This window comes from Sander vitreus, chromosome 12, assembly GCF_031162955.1.
Source record: "Sander vitreus isolate 19-12246 chromosome 12, sanVit1, whole genome shotgun sequence".
In the NCBI taxonomy this organism is placed as follows: Eukaryota; Metazoa; Chordata; class Actinopteri; order Perciformes; family Percidae; genus Sander; species Sander vitreus.
The window spans coordinates 16,070,680-16,096,725 of record NC_135866.1 but is presented as its reverse complement, the minus strand read 5'-3'; the positions used below and the strand labels follow the sequence as shown (position 1 = coordinate 16,096,725).

At 39.5% G+C, this 26,046-nt stretch overlaps 1 protein-coding gene across 6 annotated transcripts; it reads left to right on the top strand.

Moving 5' to 3' along the window:
- The first annotated feature begins 1,570 nt into the window (after nt 1–1,570).
- LOC144526557 (FYVE and coiled-coil domain-containing protein 1-like) lies at nt 1,571–25,834 on the top strand. Of its 6 annotated transcripts, none has more exons than XM_078264105.1 (18): nt 1,571–1,680; nt 2,309–2,400; nt 2,779–2,885; nt 5,134–5,259; nt 9,075–9,181; nt 10,353–10,496; nt 11,952–12,048; nt 12,152–14,590; nt 15,123–15,215; nt 15,553–15,671; nt 15,946–16,113; nt 16,699–16,839; nt 17,938–18,146; nt 18,359–18,500; nt 19,940–20,038; nt 21,447–21,657; nt 22,758–22,867; nt 23,004–25,834. In XM_078264105.1, exons 2-18 carry the CDS (start codon nt 2,340–2,342, stop codon nt 23,077–23,079), a joined length of 4,449 nt encoding a protein of 1,482 aa, XP_078120231.1. In that variant the 5' UTR covers nt 1,571–1,680; nt 2,309–2,339; the 3' UTR covers nt 23,080–25,834. The 6 variants fall into 6 exon arrangements, with proteins under 6 accessions (XP_078120231.1, XP_078120230.1, XP_078120226.1 ...); XM_078264104.1 differs by having other exon boundaries at nt 1,572–1,680; nt 18,365–18,500; nt 19,934–20,038; XM_078264100.1 differs by having other exon boundaries at nt 1,573–1,680; nt 19,934–20,038.
- Nucleotides 25,835–26,046: the final 212 nt, after the last annotated feature.

The window sequence follows — 26,046 nt, the reverse complement described above, 5'->3', positions numbered from 1 at the left end:
ACTGAACAAAGGAAGCTAACGTTAGTTTAGCTAACAGCTAATTCAGTTAACCGCTAGCTGAGACAGCATGTAATAACTTTAAAAGACCCTCAAAATAAAACCTGAAAATAACCGTTAACATATATAACGGCTTGAACGTCAGCTGTAGACGGCTTTAACCAAAGAATTTCTAATAAGGGAAGAAGTTCCACTCTCTCGTTACTTCCGGCTTCTGAATTGGTTAAAGTTAAAGTGGCTTTTTTGTTCTAAAAAGCCTTTTAAAATGTCAATGACGTCATACACATATACGGCCAGAGATACTGCTTTACGGCAAGCTCTGAGTCGTTTCCTTTGTTCTCTCGAAGCATCGACAACACAGCTGACAGGTTAGGCTCTCCCTGTTAATACACGTGGTAGATAGAGGTTTGCTAATGTTTTAAAGACCACGCCGAAATATTCACTCTGACATTCTGGTTCTGCTTTGGATGCCGTCAAGCGGGATCTCCGATCGTAATCAGTCCTTCACTGACCAATCAGCATTCATTAGCAGAATGCTAGCGTGTTATGGGCAACAACAACTCAACCTGTAAGAAATTGAAAGGACACAAGTACTCGTTCATTCAACTTTTGACCTATAATCCATGTTGAACTTGCAAAAACTACAATCAAATCTGAGATGAGCCGTAGCTCCATAGAGTCCCATTCATTCATTCATTTAGCACTGGACCGCGATCACCTCCAGTGGAACTCTGGTGGAACTGCAACCAAATTCGGTACAATGGGGCTGAATAGGGAGTGGAACGGCTTTCCGTAGACGGGCTTTGACTTTACCCAGTGTTACGTTTGAGTTAACGTTATTTTAGACTGAATCAAGCTGTCAGCTAGCGGTTAGCCGAATTAGCTGTTAGCTAAACTAACGTTAGATTCCCGGCAGAGGCTAATGTCAGAAGCGTGGAACAGATCGTGAGTCATGCAGTGTAGTAAATCCTCGTGACGGATCGTGCAGGCAGCACAGATCTGGTACTGACACCCCCCCCTCCTCACCAGCATGAGTTCCACCAATCAGAGGAATTACTGTGGGATTGTTCAGGATTGTGGGTAATGAAGTACTTATCCAAGACATCGCGAATAAAAGACATTTATCTCAAAACAAGGGTAGTGCCTTCACCACATGATTTGTGGTGTCTATATGAGCATATGCAATCGCTGAGTCATGTCGGCATGCTGGTTTTAAGTCTACTATCGACGGTTACGATTTTATGGCTTATACTCCAATTTGTCAATGGAGAAATTGCATTGTATTTTTACTTCCGGAACCCGCTGTGGGAGGGACTGTTGAGCTCTATTGTTTTGCATATAATGCATTTTGATGCCATTGGTCAACTTGTCAAAAAGTCCTGAAAGTCCTGTAGGCTTACTCATCTTAGTTTTGGATTTAAAAAAAGGATGTCAAATTCGTCACAACATCATTTTTGTATTCTTGTATTATATTTAATAAAATATTAGGTTTATAAAACACGACACACGTCTCAGCTTTCTGTTTATTTACCATTTGTCTCTCAACCAAACTACGACGGATTTCAACAGAAGCAGGAGGCTATTTATGTCAGGCCTGTCAATCATCCATAGTGCCCGCCCCCAACGGGTAGCAAGTTTCTGCTGATCGCCTACAAACTGGACATTGGGCAATTTACACATCAAGTACGTTCATTATTTTACCGTTTATTTGATATTGAAGTGTTTGGCTTTATTTACAACCAAATTGCGATGATTTGTAACAGAAACCTACAATTAAATACAACCAGGAAATGAAGAGCTAGTGCAGGTGCATGTAGTAGGATAGCGCTCGCCAGCTTTGAGAAATGTATGTTTATGTCACGGTTTGTGGCATTTTCAAGCCGTTTCAAAGTGATTTAAGTCAACTTTGCTGGTTTGTATGGTCGACGGTGGATAACTGTGTATAAATCTTGTGTCAATGGAGTCTGATAAGGACGCTGTCGCTACAAACATTGATAAGCTTTCACTCGTCGTCGTGACGTAAATGTTGTACCTCCTCTGACTGTAGGCAAATGTGTTGCTAACTTTACTAAGCTAACTACTGTGGTTTCTTCATCTTAACAAATGCATGGACCCCTCTGGAATATTTAAATTGTTTCATTTGTTAAAGACGTTTTGGGTTGGGAAGAATTCAACACTGTATTTATGAAAGAGACTTCACAGCATGGGGGAAACTACTTAAGGGCAGTGCTATGTTTATGTTTACCTCGTAGTGGTTAGTAGCTTTGGCATATTTTCATGCTTTATTTTTTATTTTGAATCCTACATGCAGAATTTGTTGACTACATTGCCCTTTCCCCACAATGGCCTCCTCCTCATCAGTTGGAGATAATCAACTGCAGAGGATAATCCGAGATCTGCATGGTAATTGTACAGTTCACACTTTCAATAAACACCATCCCTTACATTGTTCTATGTGTGCCATGCAGTAGGTGTTTTGTACTATTTGAAGTCGGGCATATGTCTGTGTCTCCAAACAAGAGATATCAAGGCAAAAATTATAAGATTTTATATATATATATACACACACGATATATTGCTCCCAGAATAATTGCATGATTAGATCAGTCAGGAAATGTTTTGTGCCTGAAGATCTATAACTGATAGACATTTCGCAAAAATTGTTGTGTAAGCAAAAAACTGTGTGCAGATTCTTAAACTGTTTTGCCCTTTGTGTGAACACAAGAACATAACTTGATATTTGTGTATGTGTTAACAAAGCTGTTAATGTTACTTGTTTAGATGCTGTGTCAGAGCTGAGTAAAGAACACAACGAGTGTGGTGAACCCGTAACTGATGACAGCTCCTACCTGCACAAGTTCTTCTATAAACTAGAATACCTGCTGCAGGTATGGTCTCATATACCATAAAAGTGTTGTTTGGAGTTTATCAGGATGATGTAGTTCGTGTTTGAAAGTCTACCAACACTGCTCATCTGACTTGCTAGACCAGTGGTTTCCAACTTGGGGATTGGTACCTCTAGAGGGCTAACAAGAGAAATCAATAAAGGGGTTATGAGATGATTCAAAAGTTAGAAAATACATTGTTTTGTTCTGCGTATTTTCTGTCTTCTCTTAAATGTTTTTCTTCTTCTTGTGAAACACTCGTGAGTCTAACTTTTCAGACCTCAACAAGAAATGAAACAACCTGAGAAGGAACATCACATTTTGGTTGAATTGTCCACATCTCAAACATATGCAACCTGCAGATACCAGGGATTGTGACTAGCATTGCTTTGCTACAAAGGGTCACAAATTTATAATATTAAGCAGCAGTGCTTTAGACAAGTGATTCCCAACCTTTTTTTAGTTGTGAACCCTTAAAATGAAGCGCTAAAAAATTGTGAGCAATTCCATTTTTTTTCCTCTAAAGTGGTTGTATATTTGTTAGAGACCACGGAAGTGGAAACCATGAGTACACAAGAAACACTTTTCACAAGAAAAAGTAAAAAAAAAAAAAAATACAGTAAATGTGTGTAGTAGCATACAGTAAATGTGTGTAGCAGAACTACACCCCCCCCTCCCTTGAACCCCAGATTGGTGACCACAACTCTAGAAAGACTAAGGTGGAAGAGAGAGAGGGAGTTCATAAAAATGATATTAATGATTAATATTTACATGCACATAATATTCCGTGTTTTTCCCTTATTCCGAAAAAGACGATATTCTGACTAAACTGTTTACATGGCTAATGAAAGTGAATATCCCGTTTACGTGTGTGGCGGACCTGTTGGACCGTGCGAACACAGCGTGCCTCTTTCATTCCTTCAACCAGCTTCTTGAAAAGGTCGGCGTAGCGATGTGTGCGCATATCCAAAAACAAGTCTTTGATAATTTTTAAAAGTAGCTATGTTTCTCCCGTTAATTGGGTCTGCAGCCTTGCAAACTGCTGGCTGGTTGGTTTGTGTATAGCAACCATAGCAACGCACAGAGCTGTCCATAAGCCTGCTGTAAAATACCCGATTGAGATGCATATTTCGAATGCGCTGTATATATGTCCAAATAATACCTCTAAAACCCGAACAATACCGGAATATCCCACATGGCTTAATCAGAAAATGCTATATTCGGAAAAAGGCCAGACTATCCAACCGGAATATGCTGTTTACATGAATTCGGAAAATTGTCTTTTTCGGAATAATAGTGGAATATTGCTGTGCATATCAACGTACTCAATGTAGACTGGCTTACCGGATGTACAGTGCTGGGCTAAAGCCTGACATGTCAGGCATTCTGCTCCCCTTCCGCTATTTATATTGCAAGGGCACTATCACTGCATCCGGGGTTTGCAACACCCAAGATGATTGTTATTGCTTTAAAGTAGGGCTGTCAAAATAACGCGTTAATTTTGATTAATTAATCTGAGAAAAAATAACGCGTTAAAAAAATTAACACAGATTAATCCATTCCATATTGACGTTTGCATACAGACGAAAATACTGTAGAGGATTCAACACTGGTATGTAACAATCTGCAGCTGCCGTCAGAGAAACAACACAGACGGTGCGTTCAATGAAACTGGTAAACTACAGCCTCGTGGTGCATTTGAAGTTATTGTAAATGTCCTTTTCCTATCTGGTTGTTGTTTTTGTCGTTCAACAGCAATTTACTAGTGAAATAAGTTATTGTTATACATTATTATTAAATAATTTAATTTTGACCATATGGCCTTAGCAATAAACAAGCTGTTCTTTAATGTCACCAACTGTTGTTTAGTACCCTTCTTTTTTCTTTTCTTTTTTTACTTTCTTAAAAAGTATCGGTTCAGGCACCGTTAATTATGTATGCGATTGATTTCGATTAATTAATCACAGAGTATGTAATTAATTAGATTACATTTTTTTTTAAATCGATTGACAGCCCTAGTTTAAAGAAATGCAAACAGGCCAGGGCGTTTTTTCCTCCTATGTCAGAATGATAAGCGGTGTAGCTAGTCCATAATCCAGCATTGACGCAGCGCTGTGGAGATAGGTCTGGCTATGCGAGACTAATTACAATGTGAATCACAGAGCAGTTTAAGACAGACCTGTTGTACAATCCACACTGCTGAGGACATATAAGGTAATTATGCAATAATAAGGTGATGCGTGTTTCTTAGTTTGACCAGAAAGAGAAGACAACCTTTCTTGGTCAGAGGAAGGACTACTGGGATTACTTCTGCGACTGCCTGATTAAGATCAAGGGAGCTAATGATGGCATCCGTTTTGTTAAATCCATCCCTGAGGTAATCCTACTCTGCAACACACACACACACACACACACACACGCTGTCACCCTCTCTGCCTTGGCCCTGCCATGTCGCGCAACGCATGCAGACACACAAATACACAGTGACTGTATAACCATGTAACTAATCTTCTAGTGAGTCCGATACAGTAAGACTCGGTGCTGCTAATTTACTTGCTGCCTTACACCTTGTTCCTCACCTTGTATCCCAGGAATTCAGTGGTGAGCTTTATACTGAAACAACTGTAGTTGAATTAGTCCTAGTTTGTACTATTTTTAATTTGTTGCTTGTACCTTCTGTGTGCCTGATACAGTATGAGAGTTATTGTTACTTAAAAAGCCTCAAAGAGTACTAGTAGTAGATGTATTTACAAACAAAATGATTTCTGTAGCTTTTGCCTTGTGGGGTATTGGCATATGAGGCCATGTTGTTCTCTCTAATAGGACTGCAACTAATAATTATTTTTATTATAAATAAATATGCTGATTATTGATAGTCTATAAAATATAAGAAAAGTCAACAGTCCAAAACCTAAAGGTATTTGATTTACTATAGAACCAGCTAAGTTTTGTCTTTTTTTTTCTTAAAAACGTGTTTACTATGAATTAATTATTTAAATATTTGCCAATTTATTTTCTGCCAATTGCATAATCGTTTAATCGACTACTGGTTTCAGCTGTACTCTCTAAAAAGTAAGTAACTGAAAATCTGATGTGAAATAACAATGTTGGGTATCGGTAGGCGTACAGATTCAATTAATGGGAAATTATCAAAGATGGTTTATCAGTATTAATAAAGTTATGAATATGGGTATTAATAACTTTTACCAAATTGACAAACAATCAAAACGGGGCACCACCCTGGCAACCAGGGACCAATATTGAACTGTGAAACAGTCTCATTAGGTGGTGTTTCCTTTAAAATACAGATCTTAATTAATTAGATTAATTAATCTGGTATTTTCTAAAGGAACAAAGGGAAGGATGAAGTTCGAGCACTGACCTGTGTTCAACTAGCAAATGCAACAACTGCTATTTAAAGTATAATAGAATTTATCTAACTTCAAAATCATCAATGGCCAATCAATAATTCTTCGATCAATCAAAACCAATATACCTTTTTTATAAACTACAACCAAAACAAAACAGCCAACCAACAATCTAAAGCAAGTGTGCATTTACCTCAGCATTTGACACACTATTTCTGTGTGTGTGTGTGTGTGTGTGTCTGTGTGTGTGCGTGTGTTGAAGAGACTGCGGGGGTTGCTAGGCAACGCAATCAAGATTAGCTGTCAGCTCGTTCAAGCTAGCCTGTGTGCTACAGACACAAATAGATACACAAATAGGTTTTAGTCTTTTCAACGAGGGGAAATGTTTATATACACACTCTGGTGTGCAAACGGCTGATTCTTCGCGGAGATAAACGCACGTTCCATCGGTCTAAACGGGGCCACGGGGTGGCGTTCTCGTCGTATTCAGACGGACCAACAGAGCTTATTATCTCGCTAACAGTAACTAAACTCTGTGAGCGGAGCAGCAATGTAGCATGTTCAGTTCACAAGCTACAGTATTCAACACAACATATATCAACAGTATCGTGATCAAATGATACATTCACAGCAACACAGATTGGACTCGGCGGTCCAATCAGATTAATAAATCACGCGTGCAGCAATAGCATAAGTATTAATCAAAATCACATTAATGTCATAACAAAATTTGCAGCATTAGCAGTCATAAACATCAATAAACGCACCTATTTCTCTGCCCAGAAAAGCTCAAGCCTTACGTGTGTGTTCAGTCCGTTCGTTTCTGTCCATAGATTTCCACAGAAAAACAGAACGAGAATCCGGATCGCCCGTCGGCGAGTTCACGGAAAACTTTTCCCTCCAAAAGCAGCAGGAAGGGAACAGTTTAGTCGACTTGAGAAGAAAAACGTTGTTTCCTTCTCCTGTAGATATGAAAACACTGGTGCGTGGTTTCATAGGATCCACGGTGTTCCCAGCACCAAAATTAAATCCACTTTGTTTCAAAAATGGAAGTTTTAGCACAAACTTGGGCGCTAACCTGTTACAACCAGAGTTGAGATGGAAAGCGATGATTTTGGTGTGTCAGCAGGTTTTATAGGCCCTGACCTCATGCTGTGTTCAGGGTCTTGCTGAGCCAATGGGAAGATTCCGAACTGTCGAAGGTGTGAAAACCTTCATGAAGGTCCACTCAGAAGCTATTTTGTGGCCTTCTTATCTCCTTTTCTTCATTTAGGAGTTTGGAGCAAGGGATGTGGAATTTACATGTAGGCCGAAACCGAAACTTTGTTTGAAAGACCACATGGTCTCTGAGTCTTTTGTCTCTGAGTGCCGGTTGGCCACGTGTGTTCTTTTGTACAAGATCAGTTTATGCACATTTGTTTGGATCCAACAACAAAATGTGAATATGATGTGTCAAGACTGTAATAACCTTTCTTCACTGTCCTTTTTGTTATCCCTGATTTCCTGGATATGATAGATCCATCACCTTTTAGAAAGTGTCATACTGACACACTTTTATTATCGTATGCTAAAATTTCATGAGAACATACTTCCAAAATACTATTTTGGTATTCAGTTTAGGGGTGCATGATATATCGACCCAATATCGTTATTGTGATATCACGTTGCACAATATTATATCGAAAGTGTTGCGATAAGTATGCAATATTTTGTTTATTTTGTGGAGCGCTGCATCCCGTCCGTTGGCTGTGTGGCTTGGTTGTGTTTGATTTAGAGCCCGCTTGAAATGCTATAATGATCATGTTTCATTGGCCAGTTACCGTGCCACTTGCACATGTTAGTACACGTCAGTGCACGGGTCCACTACGTGACAAACCCTATGGAGCGTACCACGTGTGTGCATATTTTGACAGAGTGACGGTATAAGTGAAGAAATAGATGGAGACAACAAAACGGAACAAATCAGAAAAGCGAAAGAAAAGTTGTGTCCTGTTCTCTTTATTTATATATTTTATACTGTACAACCAGTAAAATATGTCCTGTTCTGTAGACATGGTCCTTATTTATTTATTTATTTATTTATTTATTTATTCATGTTGTACCAGTCCAATATGACTGTCAGTTGAAATAGCCCTTGTGTTGTAATAAAACTTGTTTTATTTGTTATGAATCTATTTTGATGCATTTTCCCATAACTTTTGTAATTTTACATATGTTTAAAAATATCGAAATTAATATCTATATTGCAATATTCATAATATCACATTTTGTCAATATCGTGCAACCCTAATTCAGTTCAATTAATTGAATGACTGTTTGGCTCAAGTGCAGTGCATTGTTCCATTCCACAAAAAAAACTTATAAGTAAGCTGTATTCTACCATGAGAGAAGTAATTACTGATGGATTACTGAGTCCTAATTTAAAAGCATAGTTAAACCACACATCTCATTGTATGCCTATTGATGCTCATTTCTTACTAAAACATATCTGTGGTTTTAAGTGTCCTCAGGGATTTACAGTAGTCAGTATTTTTCTTCTTTAAAAGTCACTTACCAGCTTACTTGTGGAAAACTTTGGGTACTCTTAAAATAACTTATGATCATTAGTTGCAACCTTTTTTCAAATGAGTTTTTTTAATGTCACATTCAAGTAGAGATTATTCAGAAGGTAGGGCGCCATTGTTTGTTTATACGTTTGACCTGGGTGATGCTAACTAGACTATAAACTTACTGACTACTGAGGTCAATCCACATTGCAGTGAAGTGATGTCGATGTGTGTAGGAGTGTGAAAGTACACTAAAGTGTGTATTTTTGTGTCCTCAGTTGAAGACATCACTGGGAAAAGGAAGGGCCTTCATCCGCTACTCACTCGTTCACCAGCGTCTTGCTGACACACTGCAGCAGTGTCTTATAAACCAGAAGGTCACAAGGTCAGTGGACAAACACTGACACACACGCACACACACTGCAATCAGACTGTTGAACAGCGCCACACTGTAAACTGAGACAATATGGAACATACATTATGTGTGCATATGATATATGTATATGTGTGGGATATGTGTATACACGTGTATTTCTACATCTCTCATATTTTTTTAAATGCTAGCTATCTTATTTATATATGATATTTTTACTACACCATATTTATTTATTTACAATTGCATTCTTCTAGCTGTTGATGGTCTGTTTTTATGGTGGTCCTATGCAATGTAATTCCGTTCTACGCGACAATAAAATAATCTTGAATCTTGAAAGTATATAAATGTCTCTTTTGTTCCCTTTAAGTTGCCAAGCAGTTCAGGTTTTACACTATTAAGGTTTGATGGTTCTCGCTTCCTGATTTATGTCTTAGTTCTGTTTTCACAGAAAAACACAACAGCAACTTAGTTTAACCAGACACCAAAGGTCATGTCTCAATTCCTCAGCAGTTCATCAAACCATATGTCAATTTTGTTTTTGCTTCATTCAACCTTTATTTAGCCAGGACAGTGTTATGATTTACATTTCTACAGATAAATATTAAATATATGGTGCGATGCCGGTGAGCTGGTTCAGGCAGTCAGCTCGAGCTGCACTGCTGGCATATACACGTGACCTGCCTCACTCTCCGTACCATTATCATTTATCAAACACACCCTCTCAATATGGCGGACTATTTAAAATGCAATTGAAAAATTGGTATTGAAAAAAGTGTCATTCAGGAATCGGTATCGAAGTCAGGGTATTGGTATCGGTACCGAACATTTTTGAAAGATACCCAGCCCTACTCTCCAATATCTCATGTAAACTTAGTTGCAGGGAGTGATGAGGTCGGAGACTGGCCGTCAAACACTATATTCTGCTGTTATAAAAAACATTTCAAACGTGAGTTCTCTGACTATTTTGACATTATATTATATATATCCGTGTAACAGTTTGCCCACAGTTAAGCTTATTGATTATACACGGTCCAGCCATATACTAGATTTTAAACTAGTCTTGTTTGGTCTAATCTTATATTACCTTTATAAACAGTACAGTATCAACTTTAAACACATTACTAAACCAACAGTATAAACATTATTATTTTTGTATTTATTTTTTATTTTTCCCATGCAGTGACTGGTATTATGCTCGGAGTCCCTTCCTCAAGTCTCACCTCACTGCTGACATAATCAACCATCTTTATGAGCTCAACCAGATCCAGTTTGATGTGGCAGCCAGAGGTTACGACCTTGATGCAGATTGGCCAAAATTTGCAAGGTAACTAATTCCTACAATTAATGTGTATACTTTTACTACTTTAACTTCTTAATCGCCAGTTTCCTTTTGTCATAGAAAAACACAAACTTGATTCTGCATTAGGGATGCAAGATATATCGACTAAATATGGTTATCGCAATATCACGTTGCGCAATATCACGTTATCATATCCAAAGTGTTGCAATAAGTATGCAATATTTTGTTTATTTTGTGGAGCGCTGCGTCCCGTCCGTTGGCTGTGTGGCTTGGTTGTGTTTGATTTAGAGCCCACTTGAAACACTGTAATGATCATGTTTCATTGGCCAGTTACCGTGCCATTTGCACATGTTAGTGCACAGGTCCACTACGTGACAAACCCTATGGAGCGTACCACGTGTGTGCATATTTCGACAGAGTGACGGTGTAAGTGAAGAAATAGAGACAACAAAACGGAACAAATCAGAAAAGCGAAAGAAAAGTTGTCCTGTTCTTTCTTTCTTCCTTTCTTTATTTATTTATTTATTTAATACTGTACAACCAGTAAAACATGTCCTGTTCTGTAGACATGGTCGTTATTTATTTATTTATTTATTTACTTATGTTGGACCAGACCAATATGACTGTCAGTTGAAATAAACCTTGTGTTGTAATAAAACTTGTTTCATTTGTTATGAATCTATTTTGATGTGTTTTCTTGTAACTTTTGTAATTTTACATATGTTTAAAAATATCTAAATTAATATCTATCGCAATATTCATAATCGATATCGCAATATCACATTTTGTCAATATCGTGCAACCCTATTCTGCATGTCATAAATAAACAATAAAATCTTCTCATTTTTCGGCTTCTTGGTTGGAAATGATCAGAGACATACCTTAAGTAATTTTGGAAAACACCCATTTGAGTAATGTAGAATTGTGGTGAAGTGACACTGGGTATTTCACAACTTGAAGTAACACTTAATTACTATCTGATCACTCTGCACATTCACAGCTCTTTTTTTTCTAGAAGTGTGTAAATGTGTGTGTGTGTGTGTGTGTGTGAGTCAGTGGGTGCTGACAATGTGTGAGCGTAGATCGCTGTTCCTCACGTCAGCACCTTTGCCAAAACTTTTCACATCCTTGTCATTCACAGTTACTCTACAGGCAACGTACACACTTTGTTAAAAGCCTAACTTGTGTTGTTGTGCATCACATTATTGTGATTATTGGTTAAATCTTACAATATAATGCAGTGCAGCAGCATCTACAACAACACAAGCTATGTTCACTGGCTCTGTTGCCCTGGGTCAAGGGTCCTCTAACCTTTTAAATAATAGGGGACCCATAAAATAAAGTGTTACTATAGAAGTTGTGTCCGTCAACTTAAGTTCCTCTTTTGTGTCAAGTTTTTTTTAATTTTTTTTATCATGTTTGTCTCACTAAACAAACAGGTGTTAATGACCTTAATATATATATCTTATTATGTCAAAGGAGAACATTAGGCACTGCCTCACCAGCATCTATGTGGAGGCCTCCCAGTCGCTGCTCCAGCATCAACAGCCTCATTAGCAGCTACTCACACTCACAGGTACTCAAATACTTCTATACATAATCTAGATAATCCTGCACAAATATTTTAGTAAATGTGACTGTTTGAATTTTAAAGCTCTGTTGTTCCATTCACTAACCAGGCACAGGAGTTTCTTCCAATCCCAGACTCGAGTCAAAGTCTCCTTGGTGAACTAGGGGAACTGGGGGAACCCTCTCCTTGCAGCATTGCAGAGAACCTCCGCATTGAGCTCGACCAGTCGGAGCTCAGACAGCAAGAGCTTCTGATCCAGGTTCAGGAGTTCGGGAAAGAAGCTACTGAGCTCAAAGGTGTGGTTAAAGACCTTCAAGGCCAGCTGTTAGCAGTTCAGAAGTCCTCTAGCCACTCTGTATCTACTGCAGCCCAAAGTAACCAAGAAACAGAAAATCAGGAGAGAGCAAATCACCTTCAGTCCTGTAGGGAAGCAATGAACAGTGAACTTCACGACCGACTCACAGCTGCTGAGAACAAAAATATGGAGCTTCTTTCTAAGTTGGATGAGGCTCTTAAAGAAAAGGGACAACAAACCGCTAGCTATTGCAACTCGGCCTGGAAAATCCAGGAGCTCCTGGATAAACAAAAAACCACTGAGGAGGAAATGTTGGAGGTGAAAAGAGAGGCTGAGGACAGGACCAGGCACTCTGAGCGTTTGTCCCAGAAACTAAAACTCAGGGAAGAAGAGTTGAGGAACAGTGAGGAAAAGCTGGCTGAAGTAACAGCCCGAGCTCATGACGAACGTGAGGAGGCACTCAAACGGTTGGAGGAGCTCCAAAGTGCAGTCAGGCGAATTCAGGGGGTGCTGAGTTTGAAAGAGAAGGAGACGGGGAACTTAAGAGCCCAGCTTCAGGATTTACAATCATCACTGGAGTGCAGAGAACGGCAGGCGGAGGACCTGAGGAAAAGACTGCATGAGGAGAGGGAGGAGGTAGAGCAGAGATGGAGCATGAGTAGTAGCCAGAATGAGGAACTGGAGACCCAGCTCTTGGACCAGAGAAGAGCTCTAAAAAACAGAGAGAAAGAGCTTGCAGTTAGTTCAGAGAGAATCAAGCATTTAGAGGAGCAGTTGGAGAAGCTAAATGTTGAGAAAGAAACTCTGAGCTCAAGACTTGCTGACAATGAAGTTGTTTTCTCTGAGAACATTGAGGACTACAAAACCAAATGCAGCAATCTTATAGAAATAAACGCTAAGCTACTCCAATCAGTTACGAAAAGTGAAGGGAGCATTACAGAGCTGACTGAGAGCAGGGCAGCCTTGTTAGAGCAGCTAGCTTCTTTGAGGGCTTCTGAAAAACACTTAAAGGGCCGAGTTGAGGCTGCAAAGATGTGTGTGGAAGATCGAGAGAAGAAGCTCCTAGATGAAAACCTGCATTTGGAGGAGACGGCCCAGAAGGCGCTTATCCAGAAGGAAGTATCTAATGCTCAATTAAAGAAGCTCGAGCATGAGAACAGGGAGCTTTTTGAAGTCCAGTCCTCGTTAAAGAAACAGTTAGCCACAACTCAACAAGAACTGGACTTATTCACTGCCAAAGCTGCAAAGTTGGACCAGAATCTCATTGTGTCCCAAAGAAGCCAAGCAGAGTTACTTGAAAAACTCCAAGAAACTGAGGCTAAACTGAAAGAACAGACTGTTGAATGTGGGCGTCTGCAAGTTAGAGCAGAGGAGCTGGAGAGCAGGACATGGGAGCTGCATGATGAAAAAGGAGCTGCAGAAAGCAATGAAAAAGTGCAGAAGCTTCATGATGAGCATCAGACATCCTCAATGGAAACCAAAGAGGCCCCGTTCAGGCTAGTTATCGCTGAGGCTCAACTGGAGCTCAATCTAAGGGAGGTGCAGCGGCTCCAGGAAGAGGTGGTGGAGCTCAGGGCTCAGCTTCTAGCAGGAACTGAGGAGAGGATGAAGGTTCAGGCACTGCAGGAGGTGACAGAGTCCTCTAGAGAGGACCTCCGTGTCTTAGCAGAACAACTGAAAGCCCAGGTAGAGGAGCTAAACCGCCGGCATGTGGATGAGATTCTTCGATCCCGGGAGCGAGAGGAGGCTCTTATGCGGGAGCGTGATGGAGAGGCTCAGGCTCGGGCAGGTCTGGCTGTGGAGGTGACTGCCTCCAGAGAGGAGCTCAATAAACTGAAGCTGGGTTATGAAGCCTTGTGTCTGGACAACAGCGAATCCAGGGAGGCTCTCCATAGAGCCAACACAGAAACGGCTGAACTCGGTGTGCATGTGTGTATGCTAACTGCTGAGAATGAAGAGGCTCGTCTGCGCTGGGAGGGCTTGTCAACAAGGCTGCAAGAGCTGGACGAGGAGGCAGCTCAGGAGGCAGAGAGGCTGAATACCTGCATGGATCAGCTGAGTCGGGAGAATCATCGGCTCCTCGGTCAGCTCCATAATGACGAGGGTTTGTTGGCCACCAAGCAGGAGCTGCAGGATAAGCTGTTCAAGGTCCAACAGGAGGCTGAAGCTGTGCAGGAGACGTGCCAGGAGGAGATCCAGGCACTCCGCTTCCAGCTTAGCAGCCAAGCCCTGAGCTACGACAGCCAGCTGCAGGTCAGCTAAAGAAATGTAGCATGCTAAAGTAACCTGGTAATGTTCGACTGTCTCCTGTAAGCTAATTTCCTAAACGTGTACACAAGAAACCTGTTTTTTCATAACTAGGCTAGGTGATCAGAGAAACCGGATTTCTCCAGGAGAATGTTGATTTTTCTGCCATGTATATGGGTAACCTGGCCTCTCGGTCAAAGGAGAGATCATTACATGTAGCAATGCATTTTCATGTTTAAAATAATTCAAAGTCAGACTGAAACTGAAAGTAACAAAGCGGCCTTTTAGAAGGCAGAATAAGCAGTTTACAAAGCTGAACATTTATCTATAAAATTCAAGCACATTTCTGCTGTGAGGAAAAGCTTCTGTGTTGTGCATGTACTACACTCAAGAGTACCCTGGTTACTAATGTGCACGTAAACATACTGCTTGTTTGTTTTATGTTGGGTAACATCAGCGGAGCTACTGTAATACCTACATTTTTACCATATTTGCTAAGTCATTAATTGATGAATTTGTGCTATGTGTTATCACCCAGACTGTGAATCAAGAGTTACAGGAAGTGAAATTACAGTTGACGACTGAGCAGGAGAAAGTGGTCGACCTGGAGAACGAATTCAAAAAGCTAGAGGTGAGAGGATATACTCATTCCAGATCTGCTTAAAAGTTTGGTTCCTTATCATTGGCATGTTAATCTGGCCCCCGTCTAATCACTAAAGCAGCCCAGCGATGTTTTAAATTATGACAGTGGAGGTGGTTTTAGGCAAGGAAATGAAGCCGTTAAACCAGCTGTTAAACACTGCAATATGTTAACAAAAAGCATATATGTGCAGCTCTGTGTGTCTAGGATTGATAAATAAATAAAAACAAAGTCCAGTTTTATATTTCTGCAGTTGAAGTAATCATAACGCTATGGTCACAAGCATAATTCCAGAAATAATGTCTTGCTTTTGCTTTACTGATTGCAGGCTGAGAATCAGAGATATTGCCAACAGATTGAGGAGAAAAACATCCAGATGGCCGATTCTGAAAATCTCATCCAGCAGAAAGAAGATGAGATAATCCATCTGAAAGGGAATCTATCAAGGTGAGATACTGTATTCATAATCACACATTCTGGATTGAATTAGAGCTCTGTGAAATTTTTTTAAATCCTGTGTGTTTAGATCAGAATGTTTATTTTTCATTTAGCACGCCTTATCTAGGAATTTGATCTACTTGTTCTGAACTGTTTTTAAATCTCAACCCTAAAAAGTATAACTGCATGAACACAATCAGTGTCCCAATGGTTTGGTTTGTTTGGGACATATTCTGAATCAGCCTGTCTATGTATGTATGGGTGTATGTATGTATGTATGCAGGTCTAAAGATGCTCTAGCAATGGCTCAGCAGACCTGTCAGGAGATGAGTGAAAATCTACGGAGAGTCACACAGGACAAACAAAGCTTTGATCTTAGGACGGCTGCTGAACTCGATGATCTTTACCGTACCAAAATCAATTTGGAAGAAAGGCTTGTAGAACTCATCAGGTATAAACATACATATTTACTCCAATCCACCATTGCTTAACATGCTTGCAGTGTACCCTATTGCAGTGGTTCTCAACCTGGGGTCCGGGGAAAAGAACGGCAAAGATCACAGGGGGGGTGTGCAAGTCTTTATCTGGTATGAGGTTGAGGTAAAAAAAAATATTTGCACATGTTAAACAAATTATGATAATACACTAGAATATATAATGTATACAAAAGTCTGTATAAAAACTATGTATTTTTGTTCTCGCTTAAAATTGTAGGCAGGCTACTTAGGCCAAACCTCCGGGACCTCTTAACCTGGGACCCTGGCTGTCATCAGGTCAGCTGCTATCATCCTCATTTTTCCTGCCGCCGCGGCATCACTATTTTATGAATGAAACATGGCGGAGAAACGTAAAAGTGCTGATAACTCCTCTGTATCAAAAAAGAAAGTAAGGCTCTATCTCGAGAGTTACCTCAACTTCAGTTTCGGGGGGGCTCGGCTTTTCTTAGACATAAGTAGGGCGGGGGGCGCCAAGGAAAAAAGGTTGGGAACCGCTGCCCTATTGCATATACAAATGTGCTTGATGGTGCTTTCTGCAGGGAGAAAGATGCACTGTGGCAGAAGACAGATGCCCTGGAGTTTGAGCAGAAACTGCGGGATGAGGAGACGGAGAGGGACGTCAACTATTGTCTGGGCTGTCATAGTCAGTTCAGCTGGTGGCTCCGCAAGTACAACTGCAGGTCAGATGGTCCTCTGTATATTAAACAAATATACTATATATATTATATATCACCAGGTCAACCAATAAAGCAAATGTCAATGGTACTACTTTTAAACTAGTAGTGTAATGACAGTTTTTCTCGATTGCTAAAGTAATGTAGTTCTAAAAACATTAGGAGCAATTACCACATCAATTTATACACAACACACGTACAATGTACGTAACATTTCTACACAAAACTTGCTTAAAACATTTCACTCATATGCCAAAAGTAAATAAATTCATCATCTGCCACCAAAATGAAAATTCTCTTTGTGATTGCTTCGGTCAAAATAGTCAAATGTTAAAGGAACTCATGCCCAATCATTTCATTTCCATATTTCACTTCACATTTAGACTTACCAGCTCTAACCAAATAGTGAAGTCAGATAACAGCCACTTCAATGGTATTCATTAAAGCACAATAACAATACAAATGTCAGTTTGTGGCTCCATATCCAGAAAATGTGGTGCATTTGTAAAAGTCAGTCTCACTCCATGTAGTGTCAATGTATTTGAGTAAAGACGGTACTGGAATTGCATCGGCACTCCAGAGTTTGATTGAAAGCGTACCAAGACCACCTCTTCAAGGAGGTCTCGCTACGCTTGTTTGGTCCGCTTTTGGTGCGCATCCGAGTGTGATGCATTCACACCTGCCCAAACGAACCTCACCAAGAGGGAAAACAAACTCTACTTCACTTCGGTGCGATTCAACCGAACTAAATGAGACAGATGTGAAAGCCCCCTTAGATATGTTGACTATTCAAAGATCAAAGCTGAAAACTAAAGGGGAATTGTGCTTTTTCTGTTGTGACTTCTCAACTTTGGAGCAACTTTCTGCAAAATCTCAGAAATGTTTAAAAAAGCAATTTTAGCAGTCTGTGTTTTACATGTAGTTTTATTTTGTTATGTCTCTTTTTACAAAAATCTTTGTAGGAATTGATTTGAAACATGCTCTCAAAGCTAAAACAAATCTTTGCTTAATTACCTATTAATTCCTCTCTACAGTAAAATATTCTACATTTCAAAATGATAAGCAATTTTTACTCTATCTCACTTATGATATGTCTATTCCCAGACTGTGTGGGCGTCCCTTCTGCTACTACTGCTGCAGTAACACAGTGAGCACCCAGCAGGGTGGCCCCAGAGAGCGCTGCTGCAGGGACTGTTACAACCAGCACAGTGCAGTAGTTGAGCGCCACCCACAGGAGGAAGTGACTAACAGCACACCAGGGACACCTTTCAGTCGTTTGCTGCAGGCTGGAAGAGCAATGACGACTGTTTTAGGTAACAAAACGCACGCATGCACACACACACACACACACACACACACACACACACACACACACACACACACACACACTGAAATAGTGTGTCAAATGCTGAGGTAAATGCACACTTGCTTTAGATTGTGGGGGTGTTAGCAACAGCATACACCATACAGTAAGAATAGAGTATAAAATGCAATAATGAACATGGAGCTGATGTTTTTTTTCTAGGAGCAGTTGAAGGTGACAAGTTGGATGATGGTGTTTTTGACATCATTTCAGAGGAGGAAGTGAGTGGGGTCTATGACAGTGACTCCCTCTCTTTTGCCACCGCCAGCTCTCCTGGACACGAACAGCAGGGGGCAGCACAACTGTAAGTATCTCACATGCGACTGGCACAGAGAGTGTCGAAGAACTTTTTCAAAAACAAGATTACAGTCGATGATGTGATGAATCCAATCTCTTAACTTCATGCAGCATGGAGAGAAGACCTGGAACTGGTGTTCTCTCCTTACTTTCAGAGTGTCTTAAATGTCATCATATGAGCAAAAGAACAACAGTTGCTGACATCATGACGAGGTTGATTCAGTCACTTATTTACCATGTCCAATACCTGAGCCCTTCCTGAGAACAATGGTCTTTTTCGCCTGTCCTCAAAACAATGGCCCTTTAATGTTAACTCTAAGTTGACTGTCAGATGACTCTCATTGGACAACCACACATGGTATTATAGGCTTTACCAAAATCAGTACATTATGTACTAAATCTAAAATGTTCATTTCACATGTTCATTTCAGCCAGTAAACCACGACATGAGCTGTTAATACCAACCACAGAAACATATTTTCTATTTACAACATGTCACCTCTGCACGCCATAACATTCAGAAAACTGGAAATGTTAACAGCAGTGAATAGAAATTCAAGAGCATGATCTTAAAAAATTAATGAACATTAATTATGTATATATATCCACGACGCACCACTCCCGGGATTGCTCTGTTGCTGCCGGAAATTCCACCGGATTTCACTCTTTTCGGCCGGATGTCCGGTACCTTCCGCTTTTTATGCGTTTAAAATTTTTAACTCCGGTGGATTTATGAGGACTATGGTTAACTGCTCCTCAGATCTCTGCAGGGTAAATCCAGACCGCTAGCTAGACTATCTGTCCAATCTGAGTTTTCTGTTGCAAGACTAAACAACTTTTGAACGTACACATTCCACCAAAACAAGTTCCTTTACGAGGCTATTTTGCAGCGGCACCGTGGCTCTGTCCGGTGCTTAGCGCCACCCATAACGATTGTGATTGGGTTAAAGAAATGCCAATAAGCCAGAGCACGTTTTTCTCCCATCCCAGAATGCTGTGTGGACTATCCAGACCCTCCTTCGCAGCAGTGTGGAGGGTCTGGCAAGCGAGACTAATTGAACTCATAATTCAGTTAGAGTCTCTTTTCAGCTTTAGCAGTTTTCTATGTACATAACCTAAAAAAAATTAATCAGTGATATAACACATGCACATATTTGCACTTTGGCATTTCCTGTACAGCCGTACAATGTGTATACTTTATTTTTTTCAATGCCATGTGGATGTGTTTTTATTGTATGTGTACTGTGTGAGCCACATCAAAGACTCATTTTGATTGCCTTGATACTGTAATGTTTTCTTGATTAACTTTTTGTTATTCTGTACAACTTTGAATAAGAGTGAATGTAATTAGATATTTTGGCACTTATTGTAAGTGAAAATAATTCTCCACAAATTGATAAAAATTATGTATAAATATAAAATATCAGTCACTCTTTCTAGAAACAGCAGTGCCAGTGCAGGAGACCTAACAGCAGAAGATACTGAGGACCTCAGTGCTGCAGTACAGGATGCAGAGATCTGCCTGCTAAAGTCTGGAGACCTCACGTGAGTTTCACATGCAGTGAAAGTTAAACTGGAAAAATCCTCAGTGCAGCAGAGTTGTGTTTACGCGTGGATGCGGTCACAAGGTTGGACTTTAAACTTTCAGAGGAACTTTACAATGTGTTTTTCTAGTAAAAACAAATCCCAAAATGGGAAGTGAAACATGAAGCTAATTCATGTGTGGCATGGACAGCTTTCCTAAATGTCACTTGGTATGTGTTGTGGGCCTTTTGGTTCGCTTTTATTGTAATTTGGAGCAGGTTTGTTTACGTAGTGAGTGTGGAGAAAGCTTTAAGCCTTAAAGCTTAAAGTTTAAGGCTTCTTTTGTTGCCTGTCTCTTTAATGTGCCGTTGAGCAAAGCGTTAAATCCTATCCCCAAAACTAAAATATATTGTGAACTTTTAGTCTGTAAGTCTGTTTACAGGGCTTTGGGAGTACTATTGCATATGTGAACAAAGTTGATTACGCCTTTTGTGGCTCCAGAGGGAGTTGCGTAAAATTTGATGAATTAATAGCGTGGTTTGGGGCTTAAGACTACAAGAAGTGAAAGAAGTGAGGTAACCAGACCTCTGTAGTCAATCATCAATCAATCATTTAATCAATCAATCAGTCAATCAGATTGCACACACCATCACCGTCCAATGTCAACCACAAAAAGCACAACTAATGTTTGTAAAATAGACAATGCAGCATACATTTTTCAGAGCTGACGGAGAGGCGACTGGAGAGGTCCGCTACTTATTTCTGCTTGAGGCTAAGACACAAAGCTACATAAGCCGCTACTAGCATAACACACCTGAATCTCCAACCAAACTGTCAGAGGTCAAGATTAGAGATGAGCCGATACCAGTATCGGTATCGGCTCCAATACCGCCTAAAACGCTGGTATCGGAAAGTACTGGAGTTAATGCACCGATCCGATACCACGTAATAAAGCCCTAAAGAAAACGTTCTTTTTCCGTTGACTGTCAAACTGGATAATAAAAGAAAGTTCTGGGGCATTCATTATTTGTGTTTGTTTATGTTTCACAAAGAGTTTAACCTGAGCCAGACTGACAACAAAGATAAATAAATCATATCACATCCATACAGGAATAGTAGTATACAGTTGTTTAAAACATAATAAAATATATGACACATTGGTATCGGATCGGTACTCGGTATCGGCCGAGATGCGATCGGGAAGCAAAAAATGGTATCAGTATCTCTAGTCAAGATGCATTGTAGGTAATGTAAGCACCAGGTTTTGACAAGGAAGAAAAATAATGCATGTTATATAAAAAAAAGACTGTGTGCTGCATTGATTTTGATCCTTTTTTTTTTCTTCAAGCACATAATACACAAATATACAAAAACTATATGACAATATTGTGAACTTTCTTGTATCCTGTTTTTATTCCCTGTGCTGTAGACTCTCCGTCCACTTCACAGTGAATGACATGTCAGGGTTTGGGGACAGCTCCCGAGAGCTCTTCATCAAGTCCAGCTGTTACAGCACCATCCCCATCACCATGAGTGTTCCTGGTCCTACTGTCTCCTGGACGTTCACCTCTGAACCCAAGAGCATCTACTTCAGTGTGGTCTACAGGGAGAGTACAGAGACTCCATTAGAGCAGGCCAAGGTGAGACACCAGTATAAAGAGAACATGCACACACAATACGTCCTCTTTATGCCTTAACAAAGTGTGGATACATCAAAGTCAATAGGGCTGCACAATAGATCGTTTTTTTTATCGTCATCGCGATATCAAAAGGCTGCGACATATTGCGAAAGACACTCTGAGATTTATTTGTTAGTTGAGCGAAAAAATATCAATAGAAAACTGCACTTTAAAATGTAACGGTTATTCTTTTTTTAGTGGTGCCTTTTATATTCAATTCAATGTTCAATTTGTAATAAAAGAATGTTGTCTTTTAAATTCAACAAGCAATTTGTTGTATTTTAACAGAATCCTGAAAGCAGCAGAAATGCAGAGCTGAGTACTGTTCATTTATCGCAAGTAATATTGTTATTGCAATACTCAACAACGTTATCGCATATTTTCCTTATATCGTGTAGCCCTAAAAGTCAACCAAACAACTGCGAAATGCACTATTTGCGGGAGGATTTAAGTCCCTTGCTTAAATATTTATCTACCATCCATCATGTGGGAACTCATGTCATGTTTGATAACTTGAGGATAATGAGTGCGCCATTCTCAGCCTACCGCCGGTGTTGCACCGTATTCTGTGACCTGTCAGATTCTGTGACCTGTAGCAGTGCAATGTGTACCTCTTCAGATGTATTTAGTTGATATTTACTGAATGATATTTGCTGTTGGTTTTATTTCTGCAGCTGTAGCACAGCCCCCCCCCCCAGTGAGGAGCAAATGCCATTTTCCCTCACAGCAAAAGGAAAAATGAGTCAGGACAGGGTTCATGAATGTCACAGAGCAGTGACTAAATATGTGGTGAAAGCCCAGTAGACTATTTGTGGTTTAAGTATGATACCGAGTACAATAAAAACAGTACAGTCCCGACCAAACAAACTACCTGAAAAAGATTTGATAAGCGGATTCTCAACTGGATTCAGATTCTATAAAATGCTATTGATTCCCATCCCCGCATTCTCTTGTCATTCTATCACCCTTTTTCGGGTGTCTGTACCTACTATATGCAAAAATATATTTCCCTGCTGTAGTTATAAATGTCAAACAGGATTTCAATCCTTTGCTCTCCACAGGTCTTGATCCCACTGACTCGCTGTAACTCTCACAAAGAGACAATCCAGGGGGAACTGAAAGTCAGAAACGCTGGAGAATACACACTAATCTTTGACAACTCTTTCTCCAGGTCAGTCACTGTGTGCTGTAATTCAATAATTCTTTGTTTCATGTGAGGGCTTTGTGTGTTTGCTAAAATTGCTCAAATGTGTGACAGGAAGAAGCAAACGTTGAGTAAACATTTTTCTGTTTTTCCTGTTAATTAGGTTCATCTCAAAGAAAGTGTTGTATCATCTGAGTCTAGACAAGCCTGTGGTCTACGATGGAACTGACCTCCTCTGAACGTGACAGCAAGGATGAGAAATAGGTGTGAAACATTAAGGGTCTTTAAGCTCATAATTTCCAGGCAACTGGTTTGGAGTCTACTGACATTTACCAACGTTAATAAAAGGTTACAGAATTTTTAAAAACCTCTCTCTCAACTTCCAGCTAGATCATGAGGTGTTACAGTTGAAACACATTCACGTAGCATAGAGATGTGCCTGATCGTGCCCCTGGCCATTCATACTAGACGCGTATTTCTACGCGGCGGTCGGGGCTGTGTGCGTGCGTGTGTGTGTCCGATAAATTGGCAGCCGAAAAAAAAATAGCTGCTTTACACTGCTATACGTGAAGCTTGCATATACGTGACGCTTGTATATACGTGACGCTTGTATATACGCGTGCGTTGTGTTCCTGCTGTAACACATCATATAAGTTCGGATCATGAGAGTCTGAAACCATGAAGTAAAACAATGTTACACTATTGAATGTGAGCATGCACTACCTTTTATAAAAGACTGACATAGTTTAAATGTAGCATTAAGGGTATCAAACTTCACTCCGAGATGACTGGAGGATTGTTACATATTTGAATGTGAAGAACTTGCGTGTGTGTGCACATACAAGTTTCTCAGCATCTACAGATGTAGCTCATGTAGGCAACTTTTGTTACTGCATCCTTGCAGAACTAAAGCTATATTTATTTTCTTTGGCATGAGGTGCAATTGATTGATAAATCACGGGTTGTTCTCATTATTTGCCTTGTCTCAAAGTAAGTACTACTACTATCTTTTGAAAATGGGATTAATGTGTTCTCTGCACAGAGACAAAAGTACATTCCCAGCTAGGAGTGGGAGATATGGATCAGTATGTATATGGTGTGATATCAATATTCATCATGATTAAAAATGTTTTCAAGAGATTTAAGTGAGAAAATGTTTAAAAGAACCAGACAGAAATGTCTGTTTTTGATCCAGGAAATTAAATGTGACAAATCATCACATTGATGCAAAAAAAACAGTATTGCCATGAATCATATCCTGATTATTGATTAATAACATTACCCACAATGGCCTAATACACCCAGAGATATTAAAGGGAGGGCTACCACTCCATAAATGGTTTAGCTAAATCTCTGACAAAATCCCATCGTTGCACAGGTCGTCATATTGTTCAACAATGGAAATATTACACAAATGGGACATGACGAGACTTATGTTGAGAAAGGCTACTTTAAAAAAAAATCTAACTCTAATTTAACTCTAACCTTAACTGAATTTGTTTTACTTGCTTAAATGTACCATTAGCACATTAGTTACCATTGAATGTTACTAACTCTTTAAATTGGCGTGTTGATCTCATGCTGTTATTGCTGGAGAAACTATTGGTGTCCAATGCATGTACTGTAATCTGTTTCAGAGTTCATGCTCATTTCACAGTCAGTACAGTATCTTCAAAATCATTGCCTTTTCAACTGTCATAAATTACAAGAAATGGATTTGTTGTGTTCCAATTATGATAAAGCAGAACAGGAAGAAGTAGAATTTCTGCGGAAACATGCTTTAAATTAGAGTTTCTGACGATTGCAGTTACAAATTTCTATGCATGCAAACACTAAGACTGTGCACGTTTCCCTGACTTAACCCTCGAGGGTAATAAGAGGGAGCACCTTTCAAAATCTAAGTTTCAGTGCTTTGAATATTTAGTTTTTACTTAAACTTGAATCGTCACTCATGTTTTGTCAAATGGTGATGATTTGCATGAGATTTAGTGAAGAGAGGAGCTGTAATGACATTTTCTCACTACATGCATAAAGCCTTTGGATGATTTTGATGTCTTCAATACAGTTGTTTACTGTTGCTGTGTGATGTTCCAAATACATTGTGTAGTGTGTCAAACAAAAATATGAATCTCCGTACAGCCTTCAAATAACACAAGTCCAAAAATCCCTTTTATACTTGTCTTATATGGACTTTAATTTAAAGGCTTTAATGTTGAAATAGACCTTTATGTCTTTATTGTGTCTTCACTCCATTCACAACATTTGGTTATACTGACTTGAATATACTGAAACATTGCTTTGCTATTCAACAAAGACTATTTTTTTTTTTTTTTAAAGTTTATTTTTTGGGGCTTTTCCCTTTATTGTGTAGAGACAGTGGATAGACATGAAAGGGGGAGAGAGATGGGGGATGACACACAGCAAAGGGCAGCAGGTCGGATTCAAACCAACGCCACTGCAGGACTCAGCCAACATGGGGCAAACGCTCTTACTGGGTGAGCTAGAGGCCACCAACAAAGACTATTTTAAAACCTTTTGTAAATTACAACATGACACAAGGAAGAAGATTAGGAAAAATTTAACGTTTTATACATATTCGTGTAAGAAGAGTGATATATTGCCAAATATATTGGAAACATATTTGTCTATTTAATTGTTGTTGAATGGGAGTTTCTATTTAAAAGCATTGCAGAAGGACTTCTGTAAAATGCACTTTTAAAAGGGCTTTTTGTCGGTCTGTATCCCTTGAGCCTTTGTGCCAGTTGATGAATGTTTTTTGTTTGTTTTCATTAGTATCTAGAGAGTGTGTGATTGTAGATGTTTACTGCTGGATTTGTCAAAGGGAAGCTTTCACTCTTTGTCTTAAAATATTGTTGACAAATGTTTTATTGAAATAGCATTTACATATTTTACAGCAGATTATAGCATTTTAAGATTTATAATAGAATGGATTTAAGATTGTTGATAAATAAATAAGGATTGTGTGATAACTCAGAGGAAGTGCTGATTAATTTACTGTATCTGCAATATATCACAGTGTGTGATCCTTTTTGTCTTCACACATTTTAATTTGTTTATGGCCAAATATCTACTATTGACATTCCCATCAGCCTCTTGGATGCGTGCCTGCGATCTGGAACCTTGTCGCTACGTCTTTATAGAAGTTGTTGCCCAGAAACATCCCAAACACAGCTAAATTAGAAAAT